Below are 23,241 nucleotides of genomic sequence, written 5' to 3' on the forward strand. Positions count from 1 at the left end.
TGTTATTGTTGAGTGGATCTTTGCGTGACTGAAATATTCAACAATTACTTTTCGTAGTGAGTGGTGTAAGTAGTTCGGAGCTTTAGGTATGAGTGAAACCAAGAATACACACATTTAAACTTTTTAAGGTACTTCGATTAATTTAAATAGATAGATTATCTAAAGTTTCCCGTCACTGGGGACAGGAAAGTTTCATTGTGTAATATGATGTTATCCGTGATTAAATCTATAATTGTATTTGAATTTTTGTAATATTCAAAGATGCCTTCTTACATACGATAATAAATATATATTAAAACGGCCCGACATGGCTAGGTGGTTAAGGCACTCGACTTGTAATCCGAGGGTCTCGGGCTCGAATCCCCATCACACCAAACATGCTCGCCCTTTCAGCCGTGGGGGTGTTATAAAGTTACGATCAATGCCACTATTTGTTGGTAAAAGAGTAGTCCAAGTGTTAGTGGTGGGTGGTGATGGCTAGCTGCCTTCCCTCTGGTCTTACAGTGCTAAATTAAGGACGGCTAGTAAGATTTGAACTTCATATATATATATATGTGTGTGTGTGTGTGTGTGTGTGTGTGTGCATGTAATAATCCCTCACTGTATAGAAACAGATGGAAAATATGTTGTCATTACTTTATCTAGTTTATCTTGTAATATTTCCAAGCTAGTTCATTCCAATCTTCAAAATCTCTTATTTATATTTTATACTTTATCACGATATAATTTTAATTCCTTTCAAATTGTTTAACTTGTCTTATTTAAACCACTGTCTTTATGAATAAAGACGTCATTTAATGGATGAATTTTCTCAGCAAATGACTGGGATTATAACGGAGGAAGATGTGAGAATAGTTGCAATGGTAATTAGAAATCAAACAGCGATTTTTAAAAAGGAGAGAAATACCCATCTTCAAAAGAAACTGAAAGAATCCCAGCCTTCTCAACAAATCCATGCTCATTGTCAATTACACCTGGCTGAACAATCAAAGCAAGAAATCCCAGAACTTCAACAGTATCAGCTTCAAAAACCATTGGAATATAATATAAACACATTGTCATATCAACAACAGCAACTGAACTACTTACAAGAGTTCCAGAGGCAAGAGAAACAACAAAGATTTTCTCAAGGACCTCAATATTGTTGTAAGCTGTATTTTCAGTATTTTAATTTAGATGTTTGTTTACTAAAGGGAACATTTCAAGGCAATATAAATAAGTTTTGTGTATTATGTAGAAATAAGAATACATTATAAATGACAGACTCCATGCCAATGAGTAAGTTATTATGTTCATTGTCAGTTAGTGAATTATTCTGTTCAGCGACAGTTACTGAGTTATTCCATTCAGGGTTAGTTAATGAATTATTCTGTTCAATGTCAGTTAGTGAATTATTCCATTCAGGGTTACTTAATGAATTATTCTGTTCAGTTTCAGTTAGTGAGTTATTCCATTGAAGGTTAGTTAATGAATTATTCTGTTCAGTGTCAGTTAGTGAGTTATTCCATTCAGAGTTAGTTAATGAATTATTCTGTTCAATGTCAGTTAGTGAGTTATTCTGTTCAGTTTCAGTTACTGAGTTATTCAGTTCACATCAATTAATCAATTAGCTAGTGAAGAGTTAATGCAGTCAGTCTGTTAGTTATTGATAAGGAAATTTTGCCAGTAAGGTTATAAGTAATTTATACATAGACTGGTTTCAGGGTTCTTATTATACACTAGTTTTGGGGTTCCTGTTAAACATGTTGTTGTGTTTTGTTGATCAGTAGTCATCATTTTATCAGTGTGGAATGAGAAACCTGTATTGGGTGTATGTGTGTATGTTCCTTTTGCTTCTTTTAGAAACAAACAATATCATCTGTAAGGTTAGTAGAAATATTGACTATATTTAATAACTTATATTGTAGGTGGACATAGAATAGCTAAATAAACCATATTAGGAGTACGTACTTTTCGTTATTTTAGAAATGAACTGTATCATCTGTAAGGTCATATCTAATAAATGATGTTAAAGATGGACATAGCTTATGACTAAAACAAATTTTATGTTACTCTTGTATTTTTTGTTCACAGAGGCAAGAGAAAAGAAAGTGTTTGTACATATACACTTGTGTGAAGAAAGAAATCAAAGCTCATTGTTGAAATACTTTGTAAAAAGTAATAAATTACAACATACATGTCTTATTTCTAGAGTATATTTTGTTACACGTTCAGATGTTGATATAGCTTTGATGAAACTACATACAGATAGAGGGCTGTAAGTCAAGGACAATGTTCTTCTGATTGTAAGTACAATGTGTAGGTGTGGTGATGATTTATTTATTGGTCCAACAGGATCCTGCCTATCAGTGCTATTTTGATTTATTTAGAAAGTGAATGGAAATAAATGTACCCTGAAAAAATTCTGAAGTAGGTTGAGCTTACTAAAAAAGAAATATAAAACTTTATTAAGGCTATTGTAGACCAACATTATACAAGATTCACTTACTAAATTGTATGACATATTTTCTTGGACATGTACTATTTTTCAATTTTTTTGTGTTCTTATATGTAAACCAGGGAAATATTGTTTAAATTAAATTCAATACAGAATAAGCAGTTTTGACTTATTTTAAATTCTTTACTCTTTTATCTTTGTCTTTTAATCTGTCTTTAGTTGCTTAAATTGGTGTGGACTTCATATTTTTCTGCAGAGCATATTTGAAGCATATCTTTGAACACAATGTATCATAAAGCTGTAAAACTGTAGAAACTAAAGACTTTTGTGTAAAAAAACTTTAAATTTAGAGTATTTATGTCTTAAAGCTAGTGCTTAATTTCTGTTAAGTTTCCCAGATTTGGAACTTGTTTGGGGTTTATTTGGTTTAAATTTGAAGGTAGATGTGTTGTTTGTCTATGACTCTATGTATATGAATTTAAGCAAATAAGCTATACAATGAACTATCTGAGATGTACCCACTGTGGATGTCATAGTCTGATTTTTAATGTTATAAGCTTTCAGATTTACCACTATATCACTGAGGGGGGACATATAAGACTGCCTTTATTATATTACTGTTTAATATTTTATTTACTGACATATCGTCTTTCAATACACCTTCAGGCTTCATTCCAGTAATAGCTTTGAATAGCCTGGCATGGCTGGGTGGTTAGGATGCTCAACTTGGAATCTGAATGTTCGAGGTTTGAATTTTGTGACAGTCAATCCCACTATTTGTGGTTAAAAGAGTAGCCTAGGAGTTGGCAACGTGGCTTTGAAAGAAATTCAGAACAAACATATTTCTTCCAAAACTTGTACTGCCACCTAGCAACTTGAGCCAAGAACTTTTATTCTTAGAAATTAAGCATAGCATAAAGCTAAGACAGTAAAGACTTCTGTCACAGAGCTATGAAGCTTGAAGTATTTATAAAGCTTTAAAAAATGATGATAATTTGTCATGAACTTTTAACACTGAATATGCCCGCACAGAATGTTGGAAATTGAACATGCCCGTACACAGAATATTATAAACTAAACATGCCTACATGCAGAATGTTTGAAACTGAACAGGCCTGTACACAGATTATTATAAACTGAACAGACTTGTACACAGAATATTTGAAACCAAACATGCCTGTATACAAAATTTTAGAAACTGAATATGCTCCTACACAGAATGTTTGAAATTGAGCAAGCCTGTACACAGAATGTTTAAAACTAAATAGTCCCATACACAGAATGTTTAAAACCTAACTGTCTCATACACAGAATGTTTGAAAGGTGGGATTCTAATTTGTGTGATCAAAAACCAGCACATATTGTGTGAAGCATAATCAACAATCAGAAAATGTATAGAAAATACGTGCTATGAAATTAAATATGGATGCAATTTTTTATGAAATATAGCTTGAACAATTATATGGCTGTAAAACCCAGAAACATCCAAAATGTTAAACATTATGAGCATCTGTGCTATAACTGTATAAGCATATTTTTTTTACATTAGAAACATAAGGGAATCAGATGAATCACCCTGAATATGTGTGTGCTGAAGACAGTTGTGCAATAATGCTTTGAAAATTAAGATAAGTATACATTAAGTATTGAAATCAAATAAAAACCTATCTGAAATCTCTGAAGCCAAGAATATTTGTGTGATAAATTATCAGAATCACAATAAATAATATGTTTAGTGTTATATGTTTTGATTTGTGATATATTTTTATTATTTAATGAAGAAAAATAAAAGTATATTACATTGAAATGTCTAGTTGTTTCGTAATATATAACATGCAGAGTTAAGCTAGTGTAGTATTCATGAGCTGCTGTATGTCTCACTCATATGTCTTGCACTTGTAATAATCGGTAAAATTATCAAAAAATATATATCTTTCTAGCTTTAGGTACAGGAGAAACTACCTCTTCATCAAAACCTCTGGTGGCTGAATCTCAAAAGGTAAGCCACTTATTGTTTGAATCTGAAGTGTTTAAACTTGGAACCAAATATATATAAGAATTGTGTAAATATCATGAATTGTGACAGACAGAATACATGTTTCAAACTGAGGAAGTTATGTTCCCATAGAATGAGATCATGAAGAAAGCTGACATTTTTAGTTTTAGTGTCCTTACAAGAATTTCTATTTTCTGCATATTTTTACTTCCTGCATCTTTCACATGCCAATGCATTTAAGATTTACATGTTAACTTGATGGGGGTGTATTAATTATGGTCTAATTTCTGTTCATTGATTTACCTCTAAAAGTCAGTTGGGTATATTTTGTTGTTTTTTTATTGATTTAATTTAAAGTTTCTTCTATATTGAATAATGATGCAACACTTGTAAAGCTGTATACTTGTAATTACTAGATGGCATCATGATAAAGACTTCAAACCACTTTACAAATGGGTTGTGACATATTCTGCTAGATCTATTGATTACAGTTCGATATTGTAAAGTGAATTAATATACCACCAGGGTACACTACAAGCTAAACCCTCATATAACACAATCTTTACTGCTACCCCAAAATCAAAGAGCGATAAAAAAATATCCCAATTAATTCCTTCAACATTTCACCTGATAGTTGTGGAAGCTAAAATTTCATAACTGATAAAGTATTGAATCATTGTATCAGGAATGTTTTAGAAGTAATATTTTATAAACTTGTGAATAATGTTTATTTTATCATCATAATTTTATTCTCTTGCCCACAGTTTTTCCACCTTTCTCAAGTCTCTCATGATAGCAGAAATTGCCTAACTTCAAGAATAAAACTGTTATGGGAGGTGGATAATTATTTAAATTGTTATAAACTGTATTACTGTTAAGGAAGGTTGATAATTATTTAGCTTTCTATAAACCATATTACTGTTAAGGAAGGTTGACAATTATCCAGCTTGCTATGAACGATATGACTGTGTAGGATAGTTGACAGTTATTTAGCTTGCAATAAACCATATTACTGTTAAGGAAGGTTGATAATTATTTAGCCTTTGGTAAACCATACTATTTTTAAGGAAAGTTTTTAATTGTTTTGCTTTGTAAAAACCATATTACTGCTAAAGAAGGTTGGTAATTATTTTGGTTGCTATAAACAATATTACTGTTATGGAAAGTTAACAATTATTTAGATTCCTATAAAACATATTATTGTTTTCGGAAAGGTTACCCTTATTTAGCTTGTTATAAATCATTTTACTGTTAAGGAAGGTCGAAAATGATTTAGCTTGCTATAAATCATATTACTGTTAAGGAAGGGTGATAGTCATTTAGCTTGCTATTAACCGTATTTCTGTTAAGGAAGATTGACAAATAATTAACTTGCTATAAACCATATTACTGTTAAGGACGTTTGGTAATTATTTAACTTGCTATGATCCATATTACTCTTAAAGGAAGGTTGATTGTTCTTTAGCTTTCTATAAACTGTATTACTGTTAAGGAAGGTTGCTAATCCTTTAGCCTTTGGTAAACCATATTACTGTTAAGGAAAGTTGATAATCCTTTAGCCTTTAGTAAACCATATTACTGTTAATTAAGGTCGACAATTATTTAGCTTGCTATAAAATGTATTACTGTTTAGAAAAATTGCCAATTATTTAGTGTGCAATAAAAGATATTACTGTTAAGGAAAGTTGAGAATTATTTCCCTTGCTATAAACCACATTAGTTTTAAGGAAGTTTCATATTTATTTACCTTCTTATAAACCCTATTACTGTTAAGGAAGGTTGACATTTATTTAGCTTGAAAGAAACCATATTACCGTTAAGGAAGGTTGGTAATTATTTTGGTTATTATAAACCATATTACTCTTGAGGAAGGATGATAATTATTTATTTTTCTCCAAACTATATTACTATTAAGGATTTGTTTGTTTTTTTCAATTTTGCACAAAGCTACTCGAGGGCTATCTGTGCTAGCTGTCCCTAATTTAGCAGTGCAAGACTAGAGGGAAGGCAGCTGGTCATCACCACCCACCGGCAACTCTTGGGCTACTCTTTTACCAACGAATAGTGGGATTGATCGTTACATTATAATGCCCCCAAAGCTGAAAGGGCGAGCATGTTTGGCGCGACGGGGGTGCGAGCCCATTACCCACAAATAACGAGTCGTACTATTAAGGAAGGTTGATAATTGTTTAGCTTGATATGAACCATATTACTTTTGAAGAAGGTTTGTAATTGTTTTGCCTGATATAAACCAAATAACTGTTAAGGAAGAATAACAATTCTTTAACTTGCTTTATACTGTATTACTGTTATGGAAAGTTAACAATTATTTAGTTTCTTAGAAACTATATTACTGTTTGGGAAATTTGACCATCAGTTAGCTTGTTATAAACAATTTTACTGTTAAGGAATGTGGACAATGATTTAGCTTTCTATAAACCTTATTACTCTTAAAGAAAGTTGATGATTATTTATTGTGCTATAAACTATATTAATTTTAAGGAAGGTTCTTAATAGTTTTGCTTGATATCAACCATATTACTGTTAAGGAAGGTTGATAATTATTTAGCTTGCTGTAGACCATATAACTATTAAGGAAGATTGATAATTATTTAGCTTGCTGTAGACCATATAACTATTAAGGAAGATTGATAATTATTTATTTTGCTCTAAACTATATTACTATTAATGACGGTTGATAATTTTTTTGCTTGATATAACCCATACTACCGTGAAAGAAGGTTGATAATTATTCACTTGTTCTTAACAATTTTACAGTTTAGTACAGTCAACAATTATGTACCTTGCTATAAACGATATTACTGTTACGGAAGGTTAACATGTATGTAGCTTACTGTTAAGGAAGGTTGGTAATTATATTTGTTCCTATAAACCCTATTACAGTTAAGGAAGGTTAACAATTATTTAACTTCCTATAAACCATATTACTGTTATGGAAAGATAATTATTTATCTTTCTATAAATCATATTAGTGTTTTAGGAAAGTTAATCCATTATTTAGCTTGTTATAAATCATTTTCGACCTCCCTTAACAGTAAAATGTCAACCATATTACTTTTATAGAAGATTGACAATTAATTAACTTGCTATAAACCATATTACTGTTAAGAAATGCTGACAATTATTTATCATGCTGTAAACAGTAGTAGTGTTAATGGAAGGATGATAATTATTTATCTTGCTATAAACCATATTACTGTGAAGGAAGGTTGATAATTATTCACTTGCTCTTAACAATTTTACAGTTTAGTACAGTCAACAATTATGTACCTTGCTATAAACGATATTACTGTTACGGAAGGTTAACATGTATGTAGCTTACTGTAAACCCTGTTAATGTTATCTAAGGTTGATAATTATTTAGCCTTTGGTAAACCATATTATTGTTTAGAAAAGTTGAGAGTTATTTAGCTTTCTATAAATCATATTAGTTTTAAGGATATTTCACAATTATTTAGCTTGCTATAAACAATATTACTCTTAAGGAAAGTTGGTAATTATTTAACTTGCTATAACCGATATTACTCTTAAGGAAGGTTGATAATTATTTAAATTGCTATAAACCGTATTACTGTGAAGGAATATTGATAATTACTAACTTGCTATTAACAATTTTACACTTTAGGAAGGTTGAAAATTATTTACCTTGCTATAAACCATATTACTCTTAAGGAAGGTTGACTATTTTTTAGCTCCAAATAAACAATGTTAATGTTAAAGAAGGTTGATAATTATATAGCTTGCTACAAACCTAATTATTGTTATGGAAGGTTGACAGTTATTTAGCTTTTTATAAACCATATCACTATGAAGTAAGGTTGTGAATTATTTAGGTTTCTATAAACCATATTACTGTTAAGTAAGGTGTATAATTATTTATCTTGCTATAAACCATATTTCTGTTAAGGCATTTTTACAATTATTTACATTACTATAAACCATATTACTGTTTTCAAAAATTGACAATTATTTAACTTACAATAAACGATATTAGTGTTAAGTAAAGTTGACCTTTATTTTGCTTACTATAAACCTTATAACTATTAAGGAAGGTTGACAGTTATTTATCTTGCTACAAGCCCTATCACTGTTTAGGAAAGTTGACAATTATTACCTTGCTATTAACGATTTTACAGTTTAGGAAGGTTGAAAATTATTTACCTTGCTATAAACCATATTACTGTTAAGGAAGGATGACAATTATTAAGCTTGCTATAAATCATATTACTGCTAAGGAAGGTTAATAATTATTTAGCTTTCTATAAACCTTATTATTCTTAAAAAAGATTGATGATTATTTATTTTGCTCTAAACTATATAACTATTAAGAAAGGTTGATAATTATTTTGCTTGATATAAACCATATTCCTGTTAAGTAAGGTTGATAATTACTTACCTTGCTATAAACCATATTACAGTTAAGGAAGGTTGACAATTATTTAGCTTGCTATAAACCATGTTAAAGAAGGTTGACAATTATATAGCTTGCTATAAACCACATTACTGTTATAGAAGGTTCACAGTTATTTAGCTTGTTATAAGTCATATTACTCTTAACGAGGTTGACAATTAGTTAGCTTGCTATAAACCATATTAATATTAAGGAAGGTTGACAGTTATTTAGCTTGCTATTAACCATATTAGTGTTAAGGAAGGTTGACAGTTATTTAGCTTGCTATTAACCATATTAGTGTTAAGGAAGGTTGACAAATAATTAATTTGCTATAAACTCTATTACTGTTAATGGAGGTTGATTATTATTTAGCTTGCTATAAACCATATTACTTTTGAGGAAGGTTGACAATTATTTATTTTGTTCTAAATTATATCACTATTAAGGAAGGTTGGTAATTGTTTGGCTTGATATGAGCCATGTTACTGATGAAGAAGGTTGATAATTGTGTTGCTTCATATAAACCATATTACTGTTATGGAAGGTTGGTAATTATTTTGGCTGCTATAAACCATATTACTGTTTAGGAAGGTTAACAATTTTTTAGCTTCCAATAAAACATATTACTGTTTTCGGAAAGTTTACCCTTATTTAGCTTGTTATAAATTATTTTACTGTTAAGGAAGGTTGACAATTATTTATTTTGTTCTAAATTATATCACTATTAAGGAAGGTTGGTAATTGTTTTGCTTAATATAAACGATATTACTGTTATGGAAAGTTGACATTTATTTTGCTTACTATAAACCTTATTATATTAATATTAAGGAAGTTTGAAAATCATTTACCTTGCTATAAACCATACTACTGTTAAATAAGGTTGACAATTATTTAGCTTGCTATAAACCATATTACTTTTGAGGAAGGTTGACAATTATTTATTTTGTTCTAAATTATATCACTATTAAGGAAGGTTGGTAATTGTTTGGCTTGATATGAGCCATGTTACTGATGAAGAAGGTTGATAATTGTGTTGCTTCATATAAACCATATTACTGTTATGGAAGGTTGGTAATTATTTTGGCTGCTATAAACCATATTACTGTTTAGGAAGGTTAACAATTTTTTAGCTTCCAATAAAACATATTACTGTTTTCGGAAAGTTTACCCTTATTTAGCTTGTTATAAATTATTTTACTGTTAAGGAAGGTTGACAATTATTTATTTTGTTCTAAATTATATCACTATTAAGGAAGGTTGGTAATTGTTTTGCTTAATATAAACCATATTACTGTTATGGAAAGTTGACATTTATTTTGCTTACTATAAACCTTATTATATTAATATTAAGGAAGGTTGAAAATCATTTACCTTGCTATAAACCATACTACTGTTAAATAAGGTTGACAATTATTTAGCTTGCTATAAACCATATTACTCTTGAGGAAGGTTGATAATTATTTATTTTGCTCTAAACTACATAACTATTAAGGAATGTTGATAATTGTTTGGCTTGGTATGAACCATATTACTGTTAAAGAAGGTTGATAATTGTTTTACTTGATATAAACCATATTACTGTTAAGAAGGTTAACAATTGTTTAACTTACTCTATACCACATTACTGTTATGGATAGTTAACAATTATTTAGCTTCCTATAAAACATATTTCTGTTTTCGGAAAGTTTACCCATGTTTAGCTTGTTATAAATCATTTTCCTGTTCAGGAAGGTCAGAAATGATTTAGCTTGCTATAAATCACATTACTGTTAAGGAAGGTTGATAATTATTTAGCTTGCTTTAAACCATATTATTGTTAAAGAACGTAGACAATTAATTAACTTGCTCTAAACCATATTGCTGTTAAGGGAGGTTGACAATTGTTTAGCTTGCTATACCCCATATTACTCTTGAGGAAGGTTGATAATTATTTATTTTGCTCTAAATTATATCACTATTAAGGAAGGTTGATAATTTTTTTTGCTTAATATAAACCATATTACTGTTTAGGAAAGTTGACAATTATTTAGCTTCCTTTCAATCATATTGATGTTAAGGAAAGTCCACAATTATTTAGATTTCTATAAACCATATTACTGTTAAGAAATGATGACAATTATTTATCTTGCTTTAAACAATAGTAGTGTTAAGGAAGGTTGATAATTCTTTATCTTGCTATGAACCATATTAGCGTGAAGGAAGTTTGATAATTATTAACTTGCTATTAACGATTTTACAATTTAGGAAGGTTAAAATTTATTTACCTTGCTATAAACCATATTACTGTTAAGGAAGGTTGACAATTATATAGCTTGCTATAAACCACATTACTGTTATAGAAGATTGACAATTATTTAGCTTGTTGTAAACCATATTACTCTTAACGGAGGTTGACAATCAGTTAGCTTGCTATAAACCATATTACTCTTAACGGAGGTTGACAATTAGTTAGCTTGCTATAAACCATATGCTCTTGAGGAAGGTTGATAATTATTTATTTTGCTCTAAACTATATCACAATTAAGGAATGTATATAATTGTTTGACTTTATATGAACAATATTACTGTTAAGGAAGGTTGGTAATTATTTTGGCTGCTATAAACCATATTACTGTCATGGAAAGTTTACACATATTTAGCTTCCTATAAACTGTATTACTGTTTTAGGAAAGTTTACCATTATTTAGCTTGTTATAAATCATTTTACTGTTGAGGAAGGTTGAAAATGATTTAGCTTGTTATCAACCATATTATTGTTAAGGAAGGTTGACAATTAATTACTTTGCCAAAGACCATATTACTGTTAAGGGAGGTTGATATTTTCTTAACTTGCCATGAACCATATTACTATTAAGGAAGGTTGACAATTATATAGCTTGCTATAAACTATAGTACTGTTAAGGAAGGTTGGTAATTATTTAGCCTTCCATGAATCATTGTCCTTTTCAACTAAAATTTTCCTTCAAGCAGATCTGACAAGAGGGTGGCTTCTACAGTCCTGGGGATGGGCATCAATTAGGGGGCCTGGGGAAATATGGGATAAAGAAGAATGCATTCTCATTTTCATAATATACTTAAGGATATATTGCAATACTTTGAGAAATTGTTTTGCCTCAAAAAATGTAAATTTTTATCATATTTGGCTTCTGACCACCAGAAAGAAAATTCATACACCCGTGAATGTAACACGAATTTATTAAAACTTTTAAAAGGGGCCAAGGAATTTAACTTTTTACTTCCCTTCCTTTAAGCACAATAAGTAAAAAAAACTTTCATTCCTAACATTATTAATTTTTTATCACCTGATACTAATAGATAAATTTCTTTACCATGGTTGAAAAAAGTATGGTAACACAGAGCATCATGGTTGAACTGAGACATCCATCAACTAACATATCAAGAACGAATTATATGAAATAAGTCATGATTCTGCTATATCCTAATTACATACATTCATCACTATTTAATTAGGAATTTCCAATATATGATAATAATGGCTGTAAAAATAATTTCAGTTTTTTTATTTTGATTAATAATTCTGTCAGTTAACAATAAAAGTAAACAGTTTGATATTTAGACTAATGTTGTTAAGTTGGACTCTCATTGACGTGATTATTTGTGTAAGTGTGATAACCTAGGTCTGATTATTAATTAGTAAGTATTTATTTTATCACTAGATTCTAAGTGTAGTTATTTATATCCTGCAATTTCGCTATTGATCTGCTACTGACTTAGGGAAAGTTCTGACAAGGACTGTTTGTGGTGGTAAGGACTGTTTATGTGATGCTTGATCTTGTTGAAAAAGCTTGTGCATTCAATCTCCAGTCAAGTTTGAATCTACTAATTATTAGACTGGTTTAAACAGCGTCATCCAAGCTTTGCTTACTTCTATGCTAGGTTATCTGAGTGTGTTATCAGTTAAGTAGATGAAGAAAGTTTTTTTTGGCTTTTTTCTGTGGTTCATATGCTATTGTTCTTTGAAAGAGATCATACTATAGAACTGAATATCATGGAAATAATAAGAAAAATGAAAGTCTCTACATTCATCCAACTGATAACACAGTAAACCTTGCATAGAATTTAACAAAGCCTAGATACCATTCATACAGTTAAGTGATTCAAACTTTAACAAAAGAACCGAGAATTACATACTAGCCCCTAGTGTCACTAACAGTCCTTCTTAAAACTTCCTGAAGATGGCAGCAGATTAACAGCTAAAATGTAAATTATAGGTTTATTATAATTAACATGTACTAATGAGTAAAGTAGTAACTAATTAATAATAGGAATTGAATTATTGTGTTGGCTACTAACCATGGCAATGACTGGTATCTCATTACCACTAACTTACAATAATAACTACATTGTTTTGTTTGAAGGTTAAGGTGACTGTTACATCTCTTGGTTTATGTAAGGTTGACAATTGGGGAGTGATATCTGATTGCCACAACTGTACAATAATAACTTAAGCTGGACAGTTTGAAGGCTAAGGTGACTGTTGTATCTCTTGTTTTATGTCAAGTTGGTAGTCAATCTGTAAATTGCTGTCTGTAGAAACAAGAACAACTTTTTAAACATAGTATTAATACCAATATTCAAGTATAACATACATCTTCTTCCAAACACATCACATGGTAGAGATTGAAAGCACTTGAAGTATAGTAGATGGATTTGAAAAGAACCAGATTAATAATGTATTAATTATTTCCTGTGATATCAACAGATTAAATTTTACAATTCAGTGTAAATTGTGATTTTCTTAAGTTATGTTAAATTGTATATCTGAAGAACCTTGCAGAATGGGGTTGTACATATTTCACGTGTGAAGTATTTCAGTGATTATACATATATAATTCACATATAATGTAAAGTATCATAGGGAAAGTGTTTGTATTTCCTGTATAAATTATGTCAGGGAAAGTGCATATATTTGATGTCTGAAATATTTCTAGGAAAACATAAATGTTTCATGTATTATATACCTTGGGGAAAGTGTGAGAATTTCACATATGAAGTACCTTGAGAAAAAATGCGTGTATTTCATTTATGAAGTACCTTGGAGAAAGTATGTGTATTTCATGTATGAAGTACCTGTGGAAAAGTGTATTTCATGTATGCATTACCTCAACAAAAGTAAAAGTAGATATATTCTTAGGGACTGTTTTTTTTTCCCTTGAAATTATTTTTTCTTTAAGAAGAATTTAAAGCTCATTATTTCTGTCATTTCTGGTTTGTTAACACAATTACAAGTTAGTCAAATGTTTGTCTTTAGGTATAGACACTGATTACTGCTGAATGCGTGGTGATATACTATAACTTAGCAATTAGTTATAGCTTAATTTAGGGATAATATAAACATCGATGAACTATTTACAGGGTATACATCCTGGTCTGCTTCCATTGGGTCAAACAGGACAAGCACAACATCAATTTCAAGCTTATCAATTACCATACATATCTTCCCAGAAAGTGACTTATCCACACTTCCCACATCCAACATTAAACGTAACATCATCGCTTGAAACTTGGCATTATGCTGGGTTACCTACATGTTTACAAAATAACATTTCAACTGCAGTGTGTTTGAGCGTGTCTTCTACATATGCTCCTCCAGAATCACCTGACCACTCCTCTTTGGCCCCAGGAGTACTTGCCCAGTCCAATGTGGCCAGTGGCCTTGTACCTCCATCTTACTCTTCTCTTCAACAGTTTCCTATTGTTGCCTCTTTAAATAGCAAGCATAATATTGACACACTAGTGTCGATGCCACCAAGTTTGTTCTCACCAAATGCCCTTATAATGCCACAACAAAGACTCACCCAGTGTAACTCACCTAAATTATCAAGAAGTTCTTACTTATGGGTCCCATCAGAACAAGGAAAGTACTTAAAGTCATCCAGTCAGAGGACTTCAACAGAAAAGAATGGTGTACAAAGTCCAGGTGCACCTGAGTTCAAACCAGCTCTACTTCATCAACCATCTTCTTCAATATGCACTTTAGTTCTTCCATCTACTCCTGTGACTGACCAAAGTCCTGTTATTGTAGCTGTCAGCCACCTATCACAGACTTTTCCAACAGGTGGCTCACCTTTACAGAGGACGTTTAGCACTCCAGCTTTTGCAACTTTGTCCCCACTTCAATGCATTTTCCTGAGCAGGCCATCTTCACCTGCACCTTCGGTAGACTCAACCCTTGAAGGAAGTGTTGATTCATGTGAACAAGCTAACACCTATTTCCCATTCCATTCACATGCTGTTTCAACTCACTCTCCACAAGATGTCAGTAAAACTCATCCTACGTCACAGTTAGTGGCTCCTTTAGTTGTCTCGCCACTGTTATCCCCATATCCTTCCCCACCTTTGACCCCAATCCCCACATTTAAATTTGATTTTGTTTCAGAGCAAGAAAAAGTTTTGAAAATTTTACATACAGCTTCTTCATCCTCCATACCAGCTGAAAAATCCCCCATTCTGGCTGAATGTAGTGCTTCACATGTAGGGCAGAACTTAGTTGGATGCCAGGATGTTAAAGGACTAAAAAGAAACTGGGGTGTGTCTGTAACAACCTTGTCTTCCATCATCCCAAGCATCACAGTTACCTATACAAATGAGGATGTTATTAGTAAAAAACAGACTTTGTCAGCAGGAGATCAGAAGCTTCAACCTTTAACAACTTGTTCAGAGAGCACAGTGGGTAGCCATTTTACAAAAGCCAACCATGTCCCACTTCAAAAACCAACCTACCTTCCTTTGAGGTCATATCTTCAAAGCTCAGATGAAATGTATGTTTTACCAGGAAATATAAATGATAAAAAGTTACCTCATAAAGGACTGGAAGGCAGAACTGCAGTAAGTTGTGGTTTCTCTTTACTCCAGTTATTTCTCAGTGAACTAACAAATGGAGGTACTTTTGCTGCATGAAATGAGGCATATTCTCAGCAACATTCCTTCTTTCTCTTGCCCACTTGTCATCTGCTTTATGGGATCATTTTACTCTGTCAGTTTTCTCTTGTTTCTCATAAAGATGAATCAGTCATTATATTCCTATTTTTAACTTTTTTTTCTGTCTCACTTTTCAGCTTTAAACTGCTAAATTCATAGTAAATATGGGAGTTCATATCATGGAAGATCCTGTCATTAACCTTACACTCTTTATTTGTTTTTTAAGAGAAATGGAATATTTGTACAATCCATAATTAACCAAATGGAATGGAAGCATATTCATGCAAAACTAACAATTTTAATTCATTACTGTAGAAAGTATTAGTATATCATGTAAGAAGTAACACAATAGAATGTAACTGTTTTTATAGTGTTTTGAAGCTCAGATCTATATATGATTGGTGTTCAGAAAGAAGTTGGGCATTATTTCCTATAGCAAAAAAAACATACACCAAAGTTATTAATGATATGAGTAAAAATATGTTGCTTTTAAACACAATTAATTCTTTGTTATTCTGTGGATTTCATCTAGCAAGATGTGTATTGTGAGTCTAAATGTGTTCATTTACAGATGTGTGTGTTATGAATATCCATGTGTTAATCTAACAAGATGTGTTATGAGTCTACTTGTATTGATCTAATGAGATGTGTTTTATGAGTATACTTGTGTTCATCCTACCAGATGTATGTGTTATAAGTCCATTTGTGATCATCTAACCTGATATGTGTGTTATGAGTCTATATGTATTGATCTAATGTGATCTGTGTATTATGAGTCTACGTGTTTTGTTCTAACCAGATGTGTCTTATGGGTCTACAAGTATTGGTCTAACCAGATGTGTGTTATGGGTCTACATATATTAGTCTAACTAGGTGTGTATTATGGGTCTACATGTATTGGTCTAACCAGATGTGTGTTATGCATTTACCTGTGTATAGCTAGTTAAAGACTATCAATTATCTGAAAAGTCACAGTGTCGGGACTGAGTATTGTGGGAGCAATGTTATAGTGGATTAGACCTTGTCACATTACAAGAGAACATCCTCCAGTGGGTGGATATTAACACTCCTACGAAAAGTGGGGCCTAATAGGCCCCAGAGCAACTTGAAAGGTTATTAATATTAGGCTAATAATTTTGTATTTAAATGAAATTGCCATTTAAATCCATTAATGAATGGATTAACGAGATTCCCACTGTCCCTATCTACTATCTAGTGAAACCACAGCCAGGGGAACGGGCTTGGAGAAATCAGGACTAGAAACGTCTTTTCGTAGGAGTGTTAACATTCATTATGTTTATTTTTATACTAAATATTCATCTCCAGAGTCTAATTGCTTTTAATAATAAAAGTTTTATGTCTAACATACATGTATTATTTCAGTAGTAATGTAAAGTGTTTCAAACTTTATAAAAGTACTTAAATAATTTAAAGCGTTCACTCTTACCTCCTACAATGCTCTGAAGATTCTGATTTAAACAGAAAGTTGAGATTCAGTTGGAGACATTTCAGGTCTACAAGAGGAAATTTTTTTTAATTAACCTGCACTTGTGAAATGATGATAACTTACCTAATGCAGCCACTATTTTACATAAATTGTGTTACAAATAGGTAAATTAATCAAACTATTAAGATAATATATGTATAGTTCAGATGTTAACAACCGTGCCATGTTATCAATTACAGTATTAATATTTTTATTTCTGGAAGACATGTAATAGTAATTTTCTCATGTATATATTTTATTCTCATTTTGATATGACAGCAAATGAGTGTAACAGAAGTTGATGAAGGACCAAAAACTGCAGGACAAAGGTGTGTACCAATAGAAGTGATTTTGTTTGTCTTAATATTGAAATGATTGCTAACTATTGAACACCATGTTTTATTGACAATCAAACTTTTTTGGTATACATAGCCCTATACTGATATTACCATGGTGTTAGGTTTCTCTGCAGAAGAAAAGTCCAGAACAGTGAAAACAGAAAACATGACAGATATGTAGTTGATTGAACTGCTTTGATCTAGTTGCTTGAGCATTTTTGTCAGAAGAACAGCTATTGATATGAAGTAGTAATTTAGAGCACCTGTCATTGGTTATCTCAGGAAATGTTTTTGAATTGAATTGTTCTGTTTTTAAACTACAATCTTTATTTCTTGGATGAAGACCTGTTTTGACTGAGGTGTGATTCTGAAGTCCATCACTGTAATAGATGTTCCTTCAGAGTCTTACTTTTCCCTCGATCAGCAATGGAAACTCTCTTTTGGCAATAAGTTGTTTGACAATTTTTCTGTATGAATGATTCTCATCAGAAAGAGCAACCTTCAATTTATCAGCCAACATTCAAGCTTTGGAGATACTTTACAGTCAATTCAACCTAGTGTATTTATCCAAATATCATAGAAAAGTAATAGCTGACTTACATTTATTTTTCTAATCACTACATGACCCTGCGTACATAAGTTTAGACTGCACGTGTAACTCCACAATAAACCTGTGTAACACTAGCAGAAGGAACTGTATTCCACTTCTCATGTTCAGGTTGTTCAACCAACTCCATGTAATGGCTATGTGATACTAGTATAAGGAACTGTGTTCCACTTCTCATGTCCAGCTTGTTAAACCAATTCCAGATAATGGCTGTGTGATACTAGTATAAGGAACTGTATTCCATTTCTCATGTCCAGATTGTTAAACCAATTCCAAGTAATAGATGTGTGAAACTAATATAAGGAACTGTATTCCACATCTCATGTCCAGATTATTAAACCAACTTCAAATAACAGCTGTGTGATACTATTATAATACCTCACAGTGCATTTAAAATAACATACTTTGTAAAATAATTTTACTGTATACATGAACTTGTCTCCACAGTTAATTACATTTCAGCTTCTATTGGTTCTAAAATGATTGTATTAATTTGGCTTGTGTGTTAATAAACAGAAAATAAAGTTAATGTGTACAAAAAAGTAACTTCAAACATAATGCTAGCTTTTGACTGAACTAGTGATGCTGTTATCTACATTTAAAAATATACTAATTATAGTTTTATATAAGTTATAGAACTGAGCCCATTAGTGAACAGGGAAGATTACCAGATATCCATGGAAAACAACGTAAGAGGCTCATGAAACGCCGAAAGACCCAGGATCGAGGTCCAAGGTTAACAGTGTTGAGTGTTGAAAATGGAAGTGTTGTTGAGTGCCAGTTGGAATCCACAAAAGGGAAGAATGTAAAGTTCAAGTTTGATATTGAAGATGTTATTCCAGAAGAAATATCAAACAACTTAGTAAGTGATCTTTTAAGATATTTACAATAAACTTTACATTTCTAAGGTCAGAACCAATATAAATGTATTTATGGATTACTGTATCTTCAAGATGAAACAGTCATTCTACAAAACTAGCTGTCCTTAATCTGTATTGATCAGAAATCTAGGCTATAGTATGAAATTACAATCATCATGTTTAAATCACAGGTTATGGTATGGATCTAGGATCATCATGTTTAAATTAGTGGTTATGGTATGGAGTTAGGACCATTATGTTTAAATCAGTGGTTATTGTATGGACTTAGGATCATCATTTTAAAAAAGCGGTAATGATATTGAGATAGGATCGTAATGTTTAAATGTGTGTTTTATATATAACAACTTATCTTGCTAAATGTACAAATTAGATGTAACAACTTATCTTTATAAATATATATTTTACATATAATAACTAAACCTTTATTTTTCTTCTACATCTTTTGTTTTAGGTCATGACTGACCTTCTTGCTGAAAGTTATGCAGCTGTGTTTATTGAACAAATATGCAATATTGTCACACAATTGAAACAACATCCAGATCAACTACCAGTGGTGCATGCAGCTGATCTTACTCCCACAACTGCTACATCTAGTTCTCTATTCCAACATCATCAAGAACACAACAGTATAAAAGATTTTTCTCAAACTAAGGTACAAACCATGGTTGTTACTGTTCGCGTACAGATAAATGTTAAACTAGTCATTCCATCATTTCTTAACAAACAATTTTTAATGGTCTCCAGAGCTCATGACCTTGCATAATTCCTATCTGTAGAAAATATTTTTTTATAATGTAATCTTACCATATCCATTTCTGCATGAAATTAACAGTTTGAATGAAGGGACAAAATTTCTTATGCAGAAAAAATGACTTATTTGTTAACTGAAGTGAACTTACTCTAGCTGACTGCTATTAGAATAATCTATGTTCAGGGTTATCCAATATAAAACGGTTGTCAGGTATATATGGGAAATAGCCTTTGTCAGTTTATAAGAACATTTTACTGCAAGTAAAAACAATTGTAATTGGGACACATATCGTTTATACTAAGTTTTAACACTATGTAAATTGAATTTCTAGAATGATAATGTCATGTATTCATGAAAGTTCCATGAAGTTTCAGTCACAGCTCTCCCTGCTTTCATGTATTCATATCAAGGAGTATTTTTCAATCACGACTAACTGCCAGTTGTTCTAATCCAAACAATTAATATATTTCACTCAAGTTCAAGGCTCTTTACAAGAACAGGTACAGAGTAATGCCCAGAGTTATTGTTTTTGGATTCTAAAATATAATCAATAATACAGTCAATTTTGTTTACTTACAAAATATCTGATTTATCTAAATAATAAATATTTTATGCTCTCTCTATTTTGTTCCTATTCATATTTCAGAAGCCATACAGTTTAATAATGTATGCATTCATTTTGTTTTAAACAGTATTGCTGTAACAGTTAGAACTAGAATTTGGTGTTTTTTATATGTTTAGGTTTTTATTTTCATGAGTAGAATATTTGCCAAAAGTTTATCATGAAATATTAAAATATTCAATATCCATGTTTGGCATGAACCAGTTATACTAAACATTTTTTAATTTGCTTACAAGCAGAGTTTTGAAAATGAAGAAAGCATCCCAAACACACCCACAAAACAAGGCAATGATCAGTGGCTGATGTTGCTCGGTCACCCAATTCACAAACTTGACTCAGCAAGACAAATGGAAACATGGAACTTCCAAGTGTCATGCTCACAATCACAGGTTTGTAGCATCGGAAAATTTCATTCAGTTTCTCCTTTCCTTGGAAAAACTCTTGCTGTAAGAGTTGTTTTTTTCCCTCCTTCATTTACAGACCTTTACAATTATTTCTCTTTACTTCTTTAATTGATAGTGTTTAGCTAGTGTTCTAAACATACCTTACTGCAAACTTTTGAGTACAACTTAAAGGAATCACTACTTTTATTATCTGTGAGTTGATAAATGTAATAATGGTGTGTATAAAGTAGAGGGATAAGAATATTGTGTTTTTTAAAACTTAATTCTTACAGAAAGATAAATTTGTATCAGAAAAAGAAGTTCTATTTTTATTTGTTTGCTTTTTCAAGATAAACATAAGATTTAAAGTGATCATAAAAGTCAAGATCTAAAGTCACTGTAAAAAGTTATTAGTTAAAGTCACCATAAAAAGTCATTATTTGAAGTCACTGTAAAAAATATTATTTGAAGTCACTGAAACATTTGACAAACTGCTACATAAAAATATTATAACTATAAGTATAAGAGACTGGTTGTTCTTATGGAAGAAATTAGAAGTTTGTAATAGATAAATTTCAGTCAAATTGGTTAATTTCACAAGTTGGATATGTCAGTCCTAGAACCTTTATTTGTTTGTTTTTGCTAACGCCTATGACATAGATGAAGGAATAGTAAATACTTTATTTACTAACATCAGTGACATGGATGAAGGAATAGTAAATACTTCATTTACTAACATCTATGACATTGATGAAGGAATAGTAAATACTTTATTTACTAACATCTGTGACACGGATGAAGGAACGGTCAATACTTTATTTATATTTGCTGATGATATTAAAGTTTTGAGTGTTGCTGGCTCTGATGAGGACAATGCTGCTTTTTGAAGGGTTTGAGTTATTTGTTGAGATGAAAAAATAAATGGCAGATGACATTTACTTATAATAAATGTACAGTAGTGAATGTTGGGCACCATAATTTGAATTATGAGTATGATGTTGATGGAAATAACTTAATAATGTTATGAAAGAAAGGGATGTTAATTGTAGTTCTATTTGACCAGTCTCTAAAGTCAGCAAGCAGTGTGCTGTTGCTAGTGGTAGGATAAAAAGGTTTTAAATTGCATCTACAGAAATATTGAATACAAGTATAGTGAGGTTATTATTTTGTCCTGTAAGTCATAGTTAAGCTAAATTTAAAGTATTATTTTCAGACTTTGATGCCCTATTTTAGCAAGAACATTGAACTGTTACAATTACATTTCTTAAAGCAAAAAAAAAATAATTTCATTCATAAAGTTTGTAAAATATAACATAAGGTAATGGATACATACTTTATGGTGTTGAATAAGGAAAGGCTAATATTATTTTTACTTGAAATATGTTCTTATTTGCAAACTGCTTCATGTTATATCTTTAAGACTATGCCAATTATTGTAGTAGTCATGCTAAAACTTAAAATATTTTGAGAAAATGTCTCTTGTTTCTTCAGCATGCTGTTCATGTATGTATATATTCATAGTTAATCCAAAAGAAGACCAAAATCAGTCCACATTACCAGCTTCAACGTTGTGTAAACTCCTATTCCACCTAACGTTTTATAGATGATAAATTTAAGAATTATCCTTCCCATACTATTACTGTTTCTCTTTCAAATGTATGTTACCTTCACTCTGTTTCTTCAGTTTTTGCCTTCATAATCATGACCAACAACTGAACCTAAATTATACATTAGTTTTACTCTTTCCTGTAGTTTTATCATCTTAATAGTGACCATCAACTAAACCTTTCATTTCAGTATGAACAACAACCATCAAGTGTTCATGTTCATCGAGCTAGTGGTAAAACTTCTTCTGTGTCAGTGACTCCTGCAGCTTTTTATTCTGACCATGATGTTCTTCCTTTTGCTCAAATCCCACTAATTTCTTCTGATTCTTCATTAGTAGCATTTTCAGCTCCTGTTCAGGTTTCTTGTAGTTCTTGGCAAGCAAGTTTATTGTCTGATATATTGAATGCCAATACTTCATGTTTTGGATGTAACAAAATCTGTCCACATCTTGGACCTTTATCTTTCTACAGTCTTTCAGATTCCAGAGCTTCTGTGAGTAATTTTGCTGTTGTCTTATATCTTTTATCCAAAACTACTAACTGATATTTAAATGTAAGAGAGCATATGTATATGAAGTATTAATGAAACGTGGTGGCCCACACCATTATGATGACTGTGTTCAAGTATTTATAGCAATCTGATTATAATAAAATTATTGTGTTTCTTGGTTATGTCTTGTTGAACACAGCAAAAGTAAAAAAAAAAAACATTTAGTGCTGTTCCAGCTATTAGTGTCATTGAAAGCTAAGAATACTTTACAAAGTAAATTAAATATC

General features: G+C 31.1%; 1 protein-coding gene across 20 annotated transcripts in view; it reads left to right on the forward strand.

Moving 5' to 3' along the window:
• LOC143225405 (uncharacterized) overlaps positions 1-23,241 on the forward strand; it is a 106,271-nt gene that overhangs the window by 39,369 nt on the left and 43,661 nt on the right. For 7 of the 20 annotated variants that reach the window (XM_076454773.1, XM_076454762.1, XM_076454765.1 and 4 more), the window contains 9 exons: positions 816-1,146; positions 4,378-4,436; positions 5,198-5,269; positions 14,224-15,696; positions 17,555-17,604; positions 18,851-19,082; positions 19,553-19,753; positions 20,711-20,863; positions 22,655-22,957. In XM_076454773.1, the coding sequence (XP_076310888.1) occupies positions 816-1,146; positions 4,378-4,436; positions 5,198-5,269; positions 14,224-15,696; positions 17,555-17,604; positions 18,851-19,082; positions 19,553-19,753; positions 20,711-20,863; positions 22,655-22,957 (2,874 nt within the window). The remainder of the gene's footprint in view (positions 1-815; positions 1,147-4,377; positions 4,437-5,197; positions 5,270-14,223; positions 15,697-17,554; positions 17,605-18,850; positions 19,083-19,552; positions 19,754-20,710; positions 20,864-22,654; positions 22,958-23,241) is intronic. The other 13 variants (XM_076454767.1, XM_076454768.1, XM_076454763.1 and 10 more) reach the window with 12 other exon arrangements.

This window comes from Tachypleus tridentatus, chromosome 9 (assembly GCF_004210375.1).
Source record: "Tachypleus tridentatus isolate NWPU-2018 chromosome 9, ASM421037v1, whole genome shotgun sequence".
NCBI lineage: Eukaryota > Metazoa > Arthropoda > Merostomata > Xiphosura > Limulidae > Tachypleus > Tachypleus tridentatus.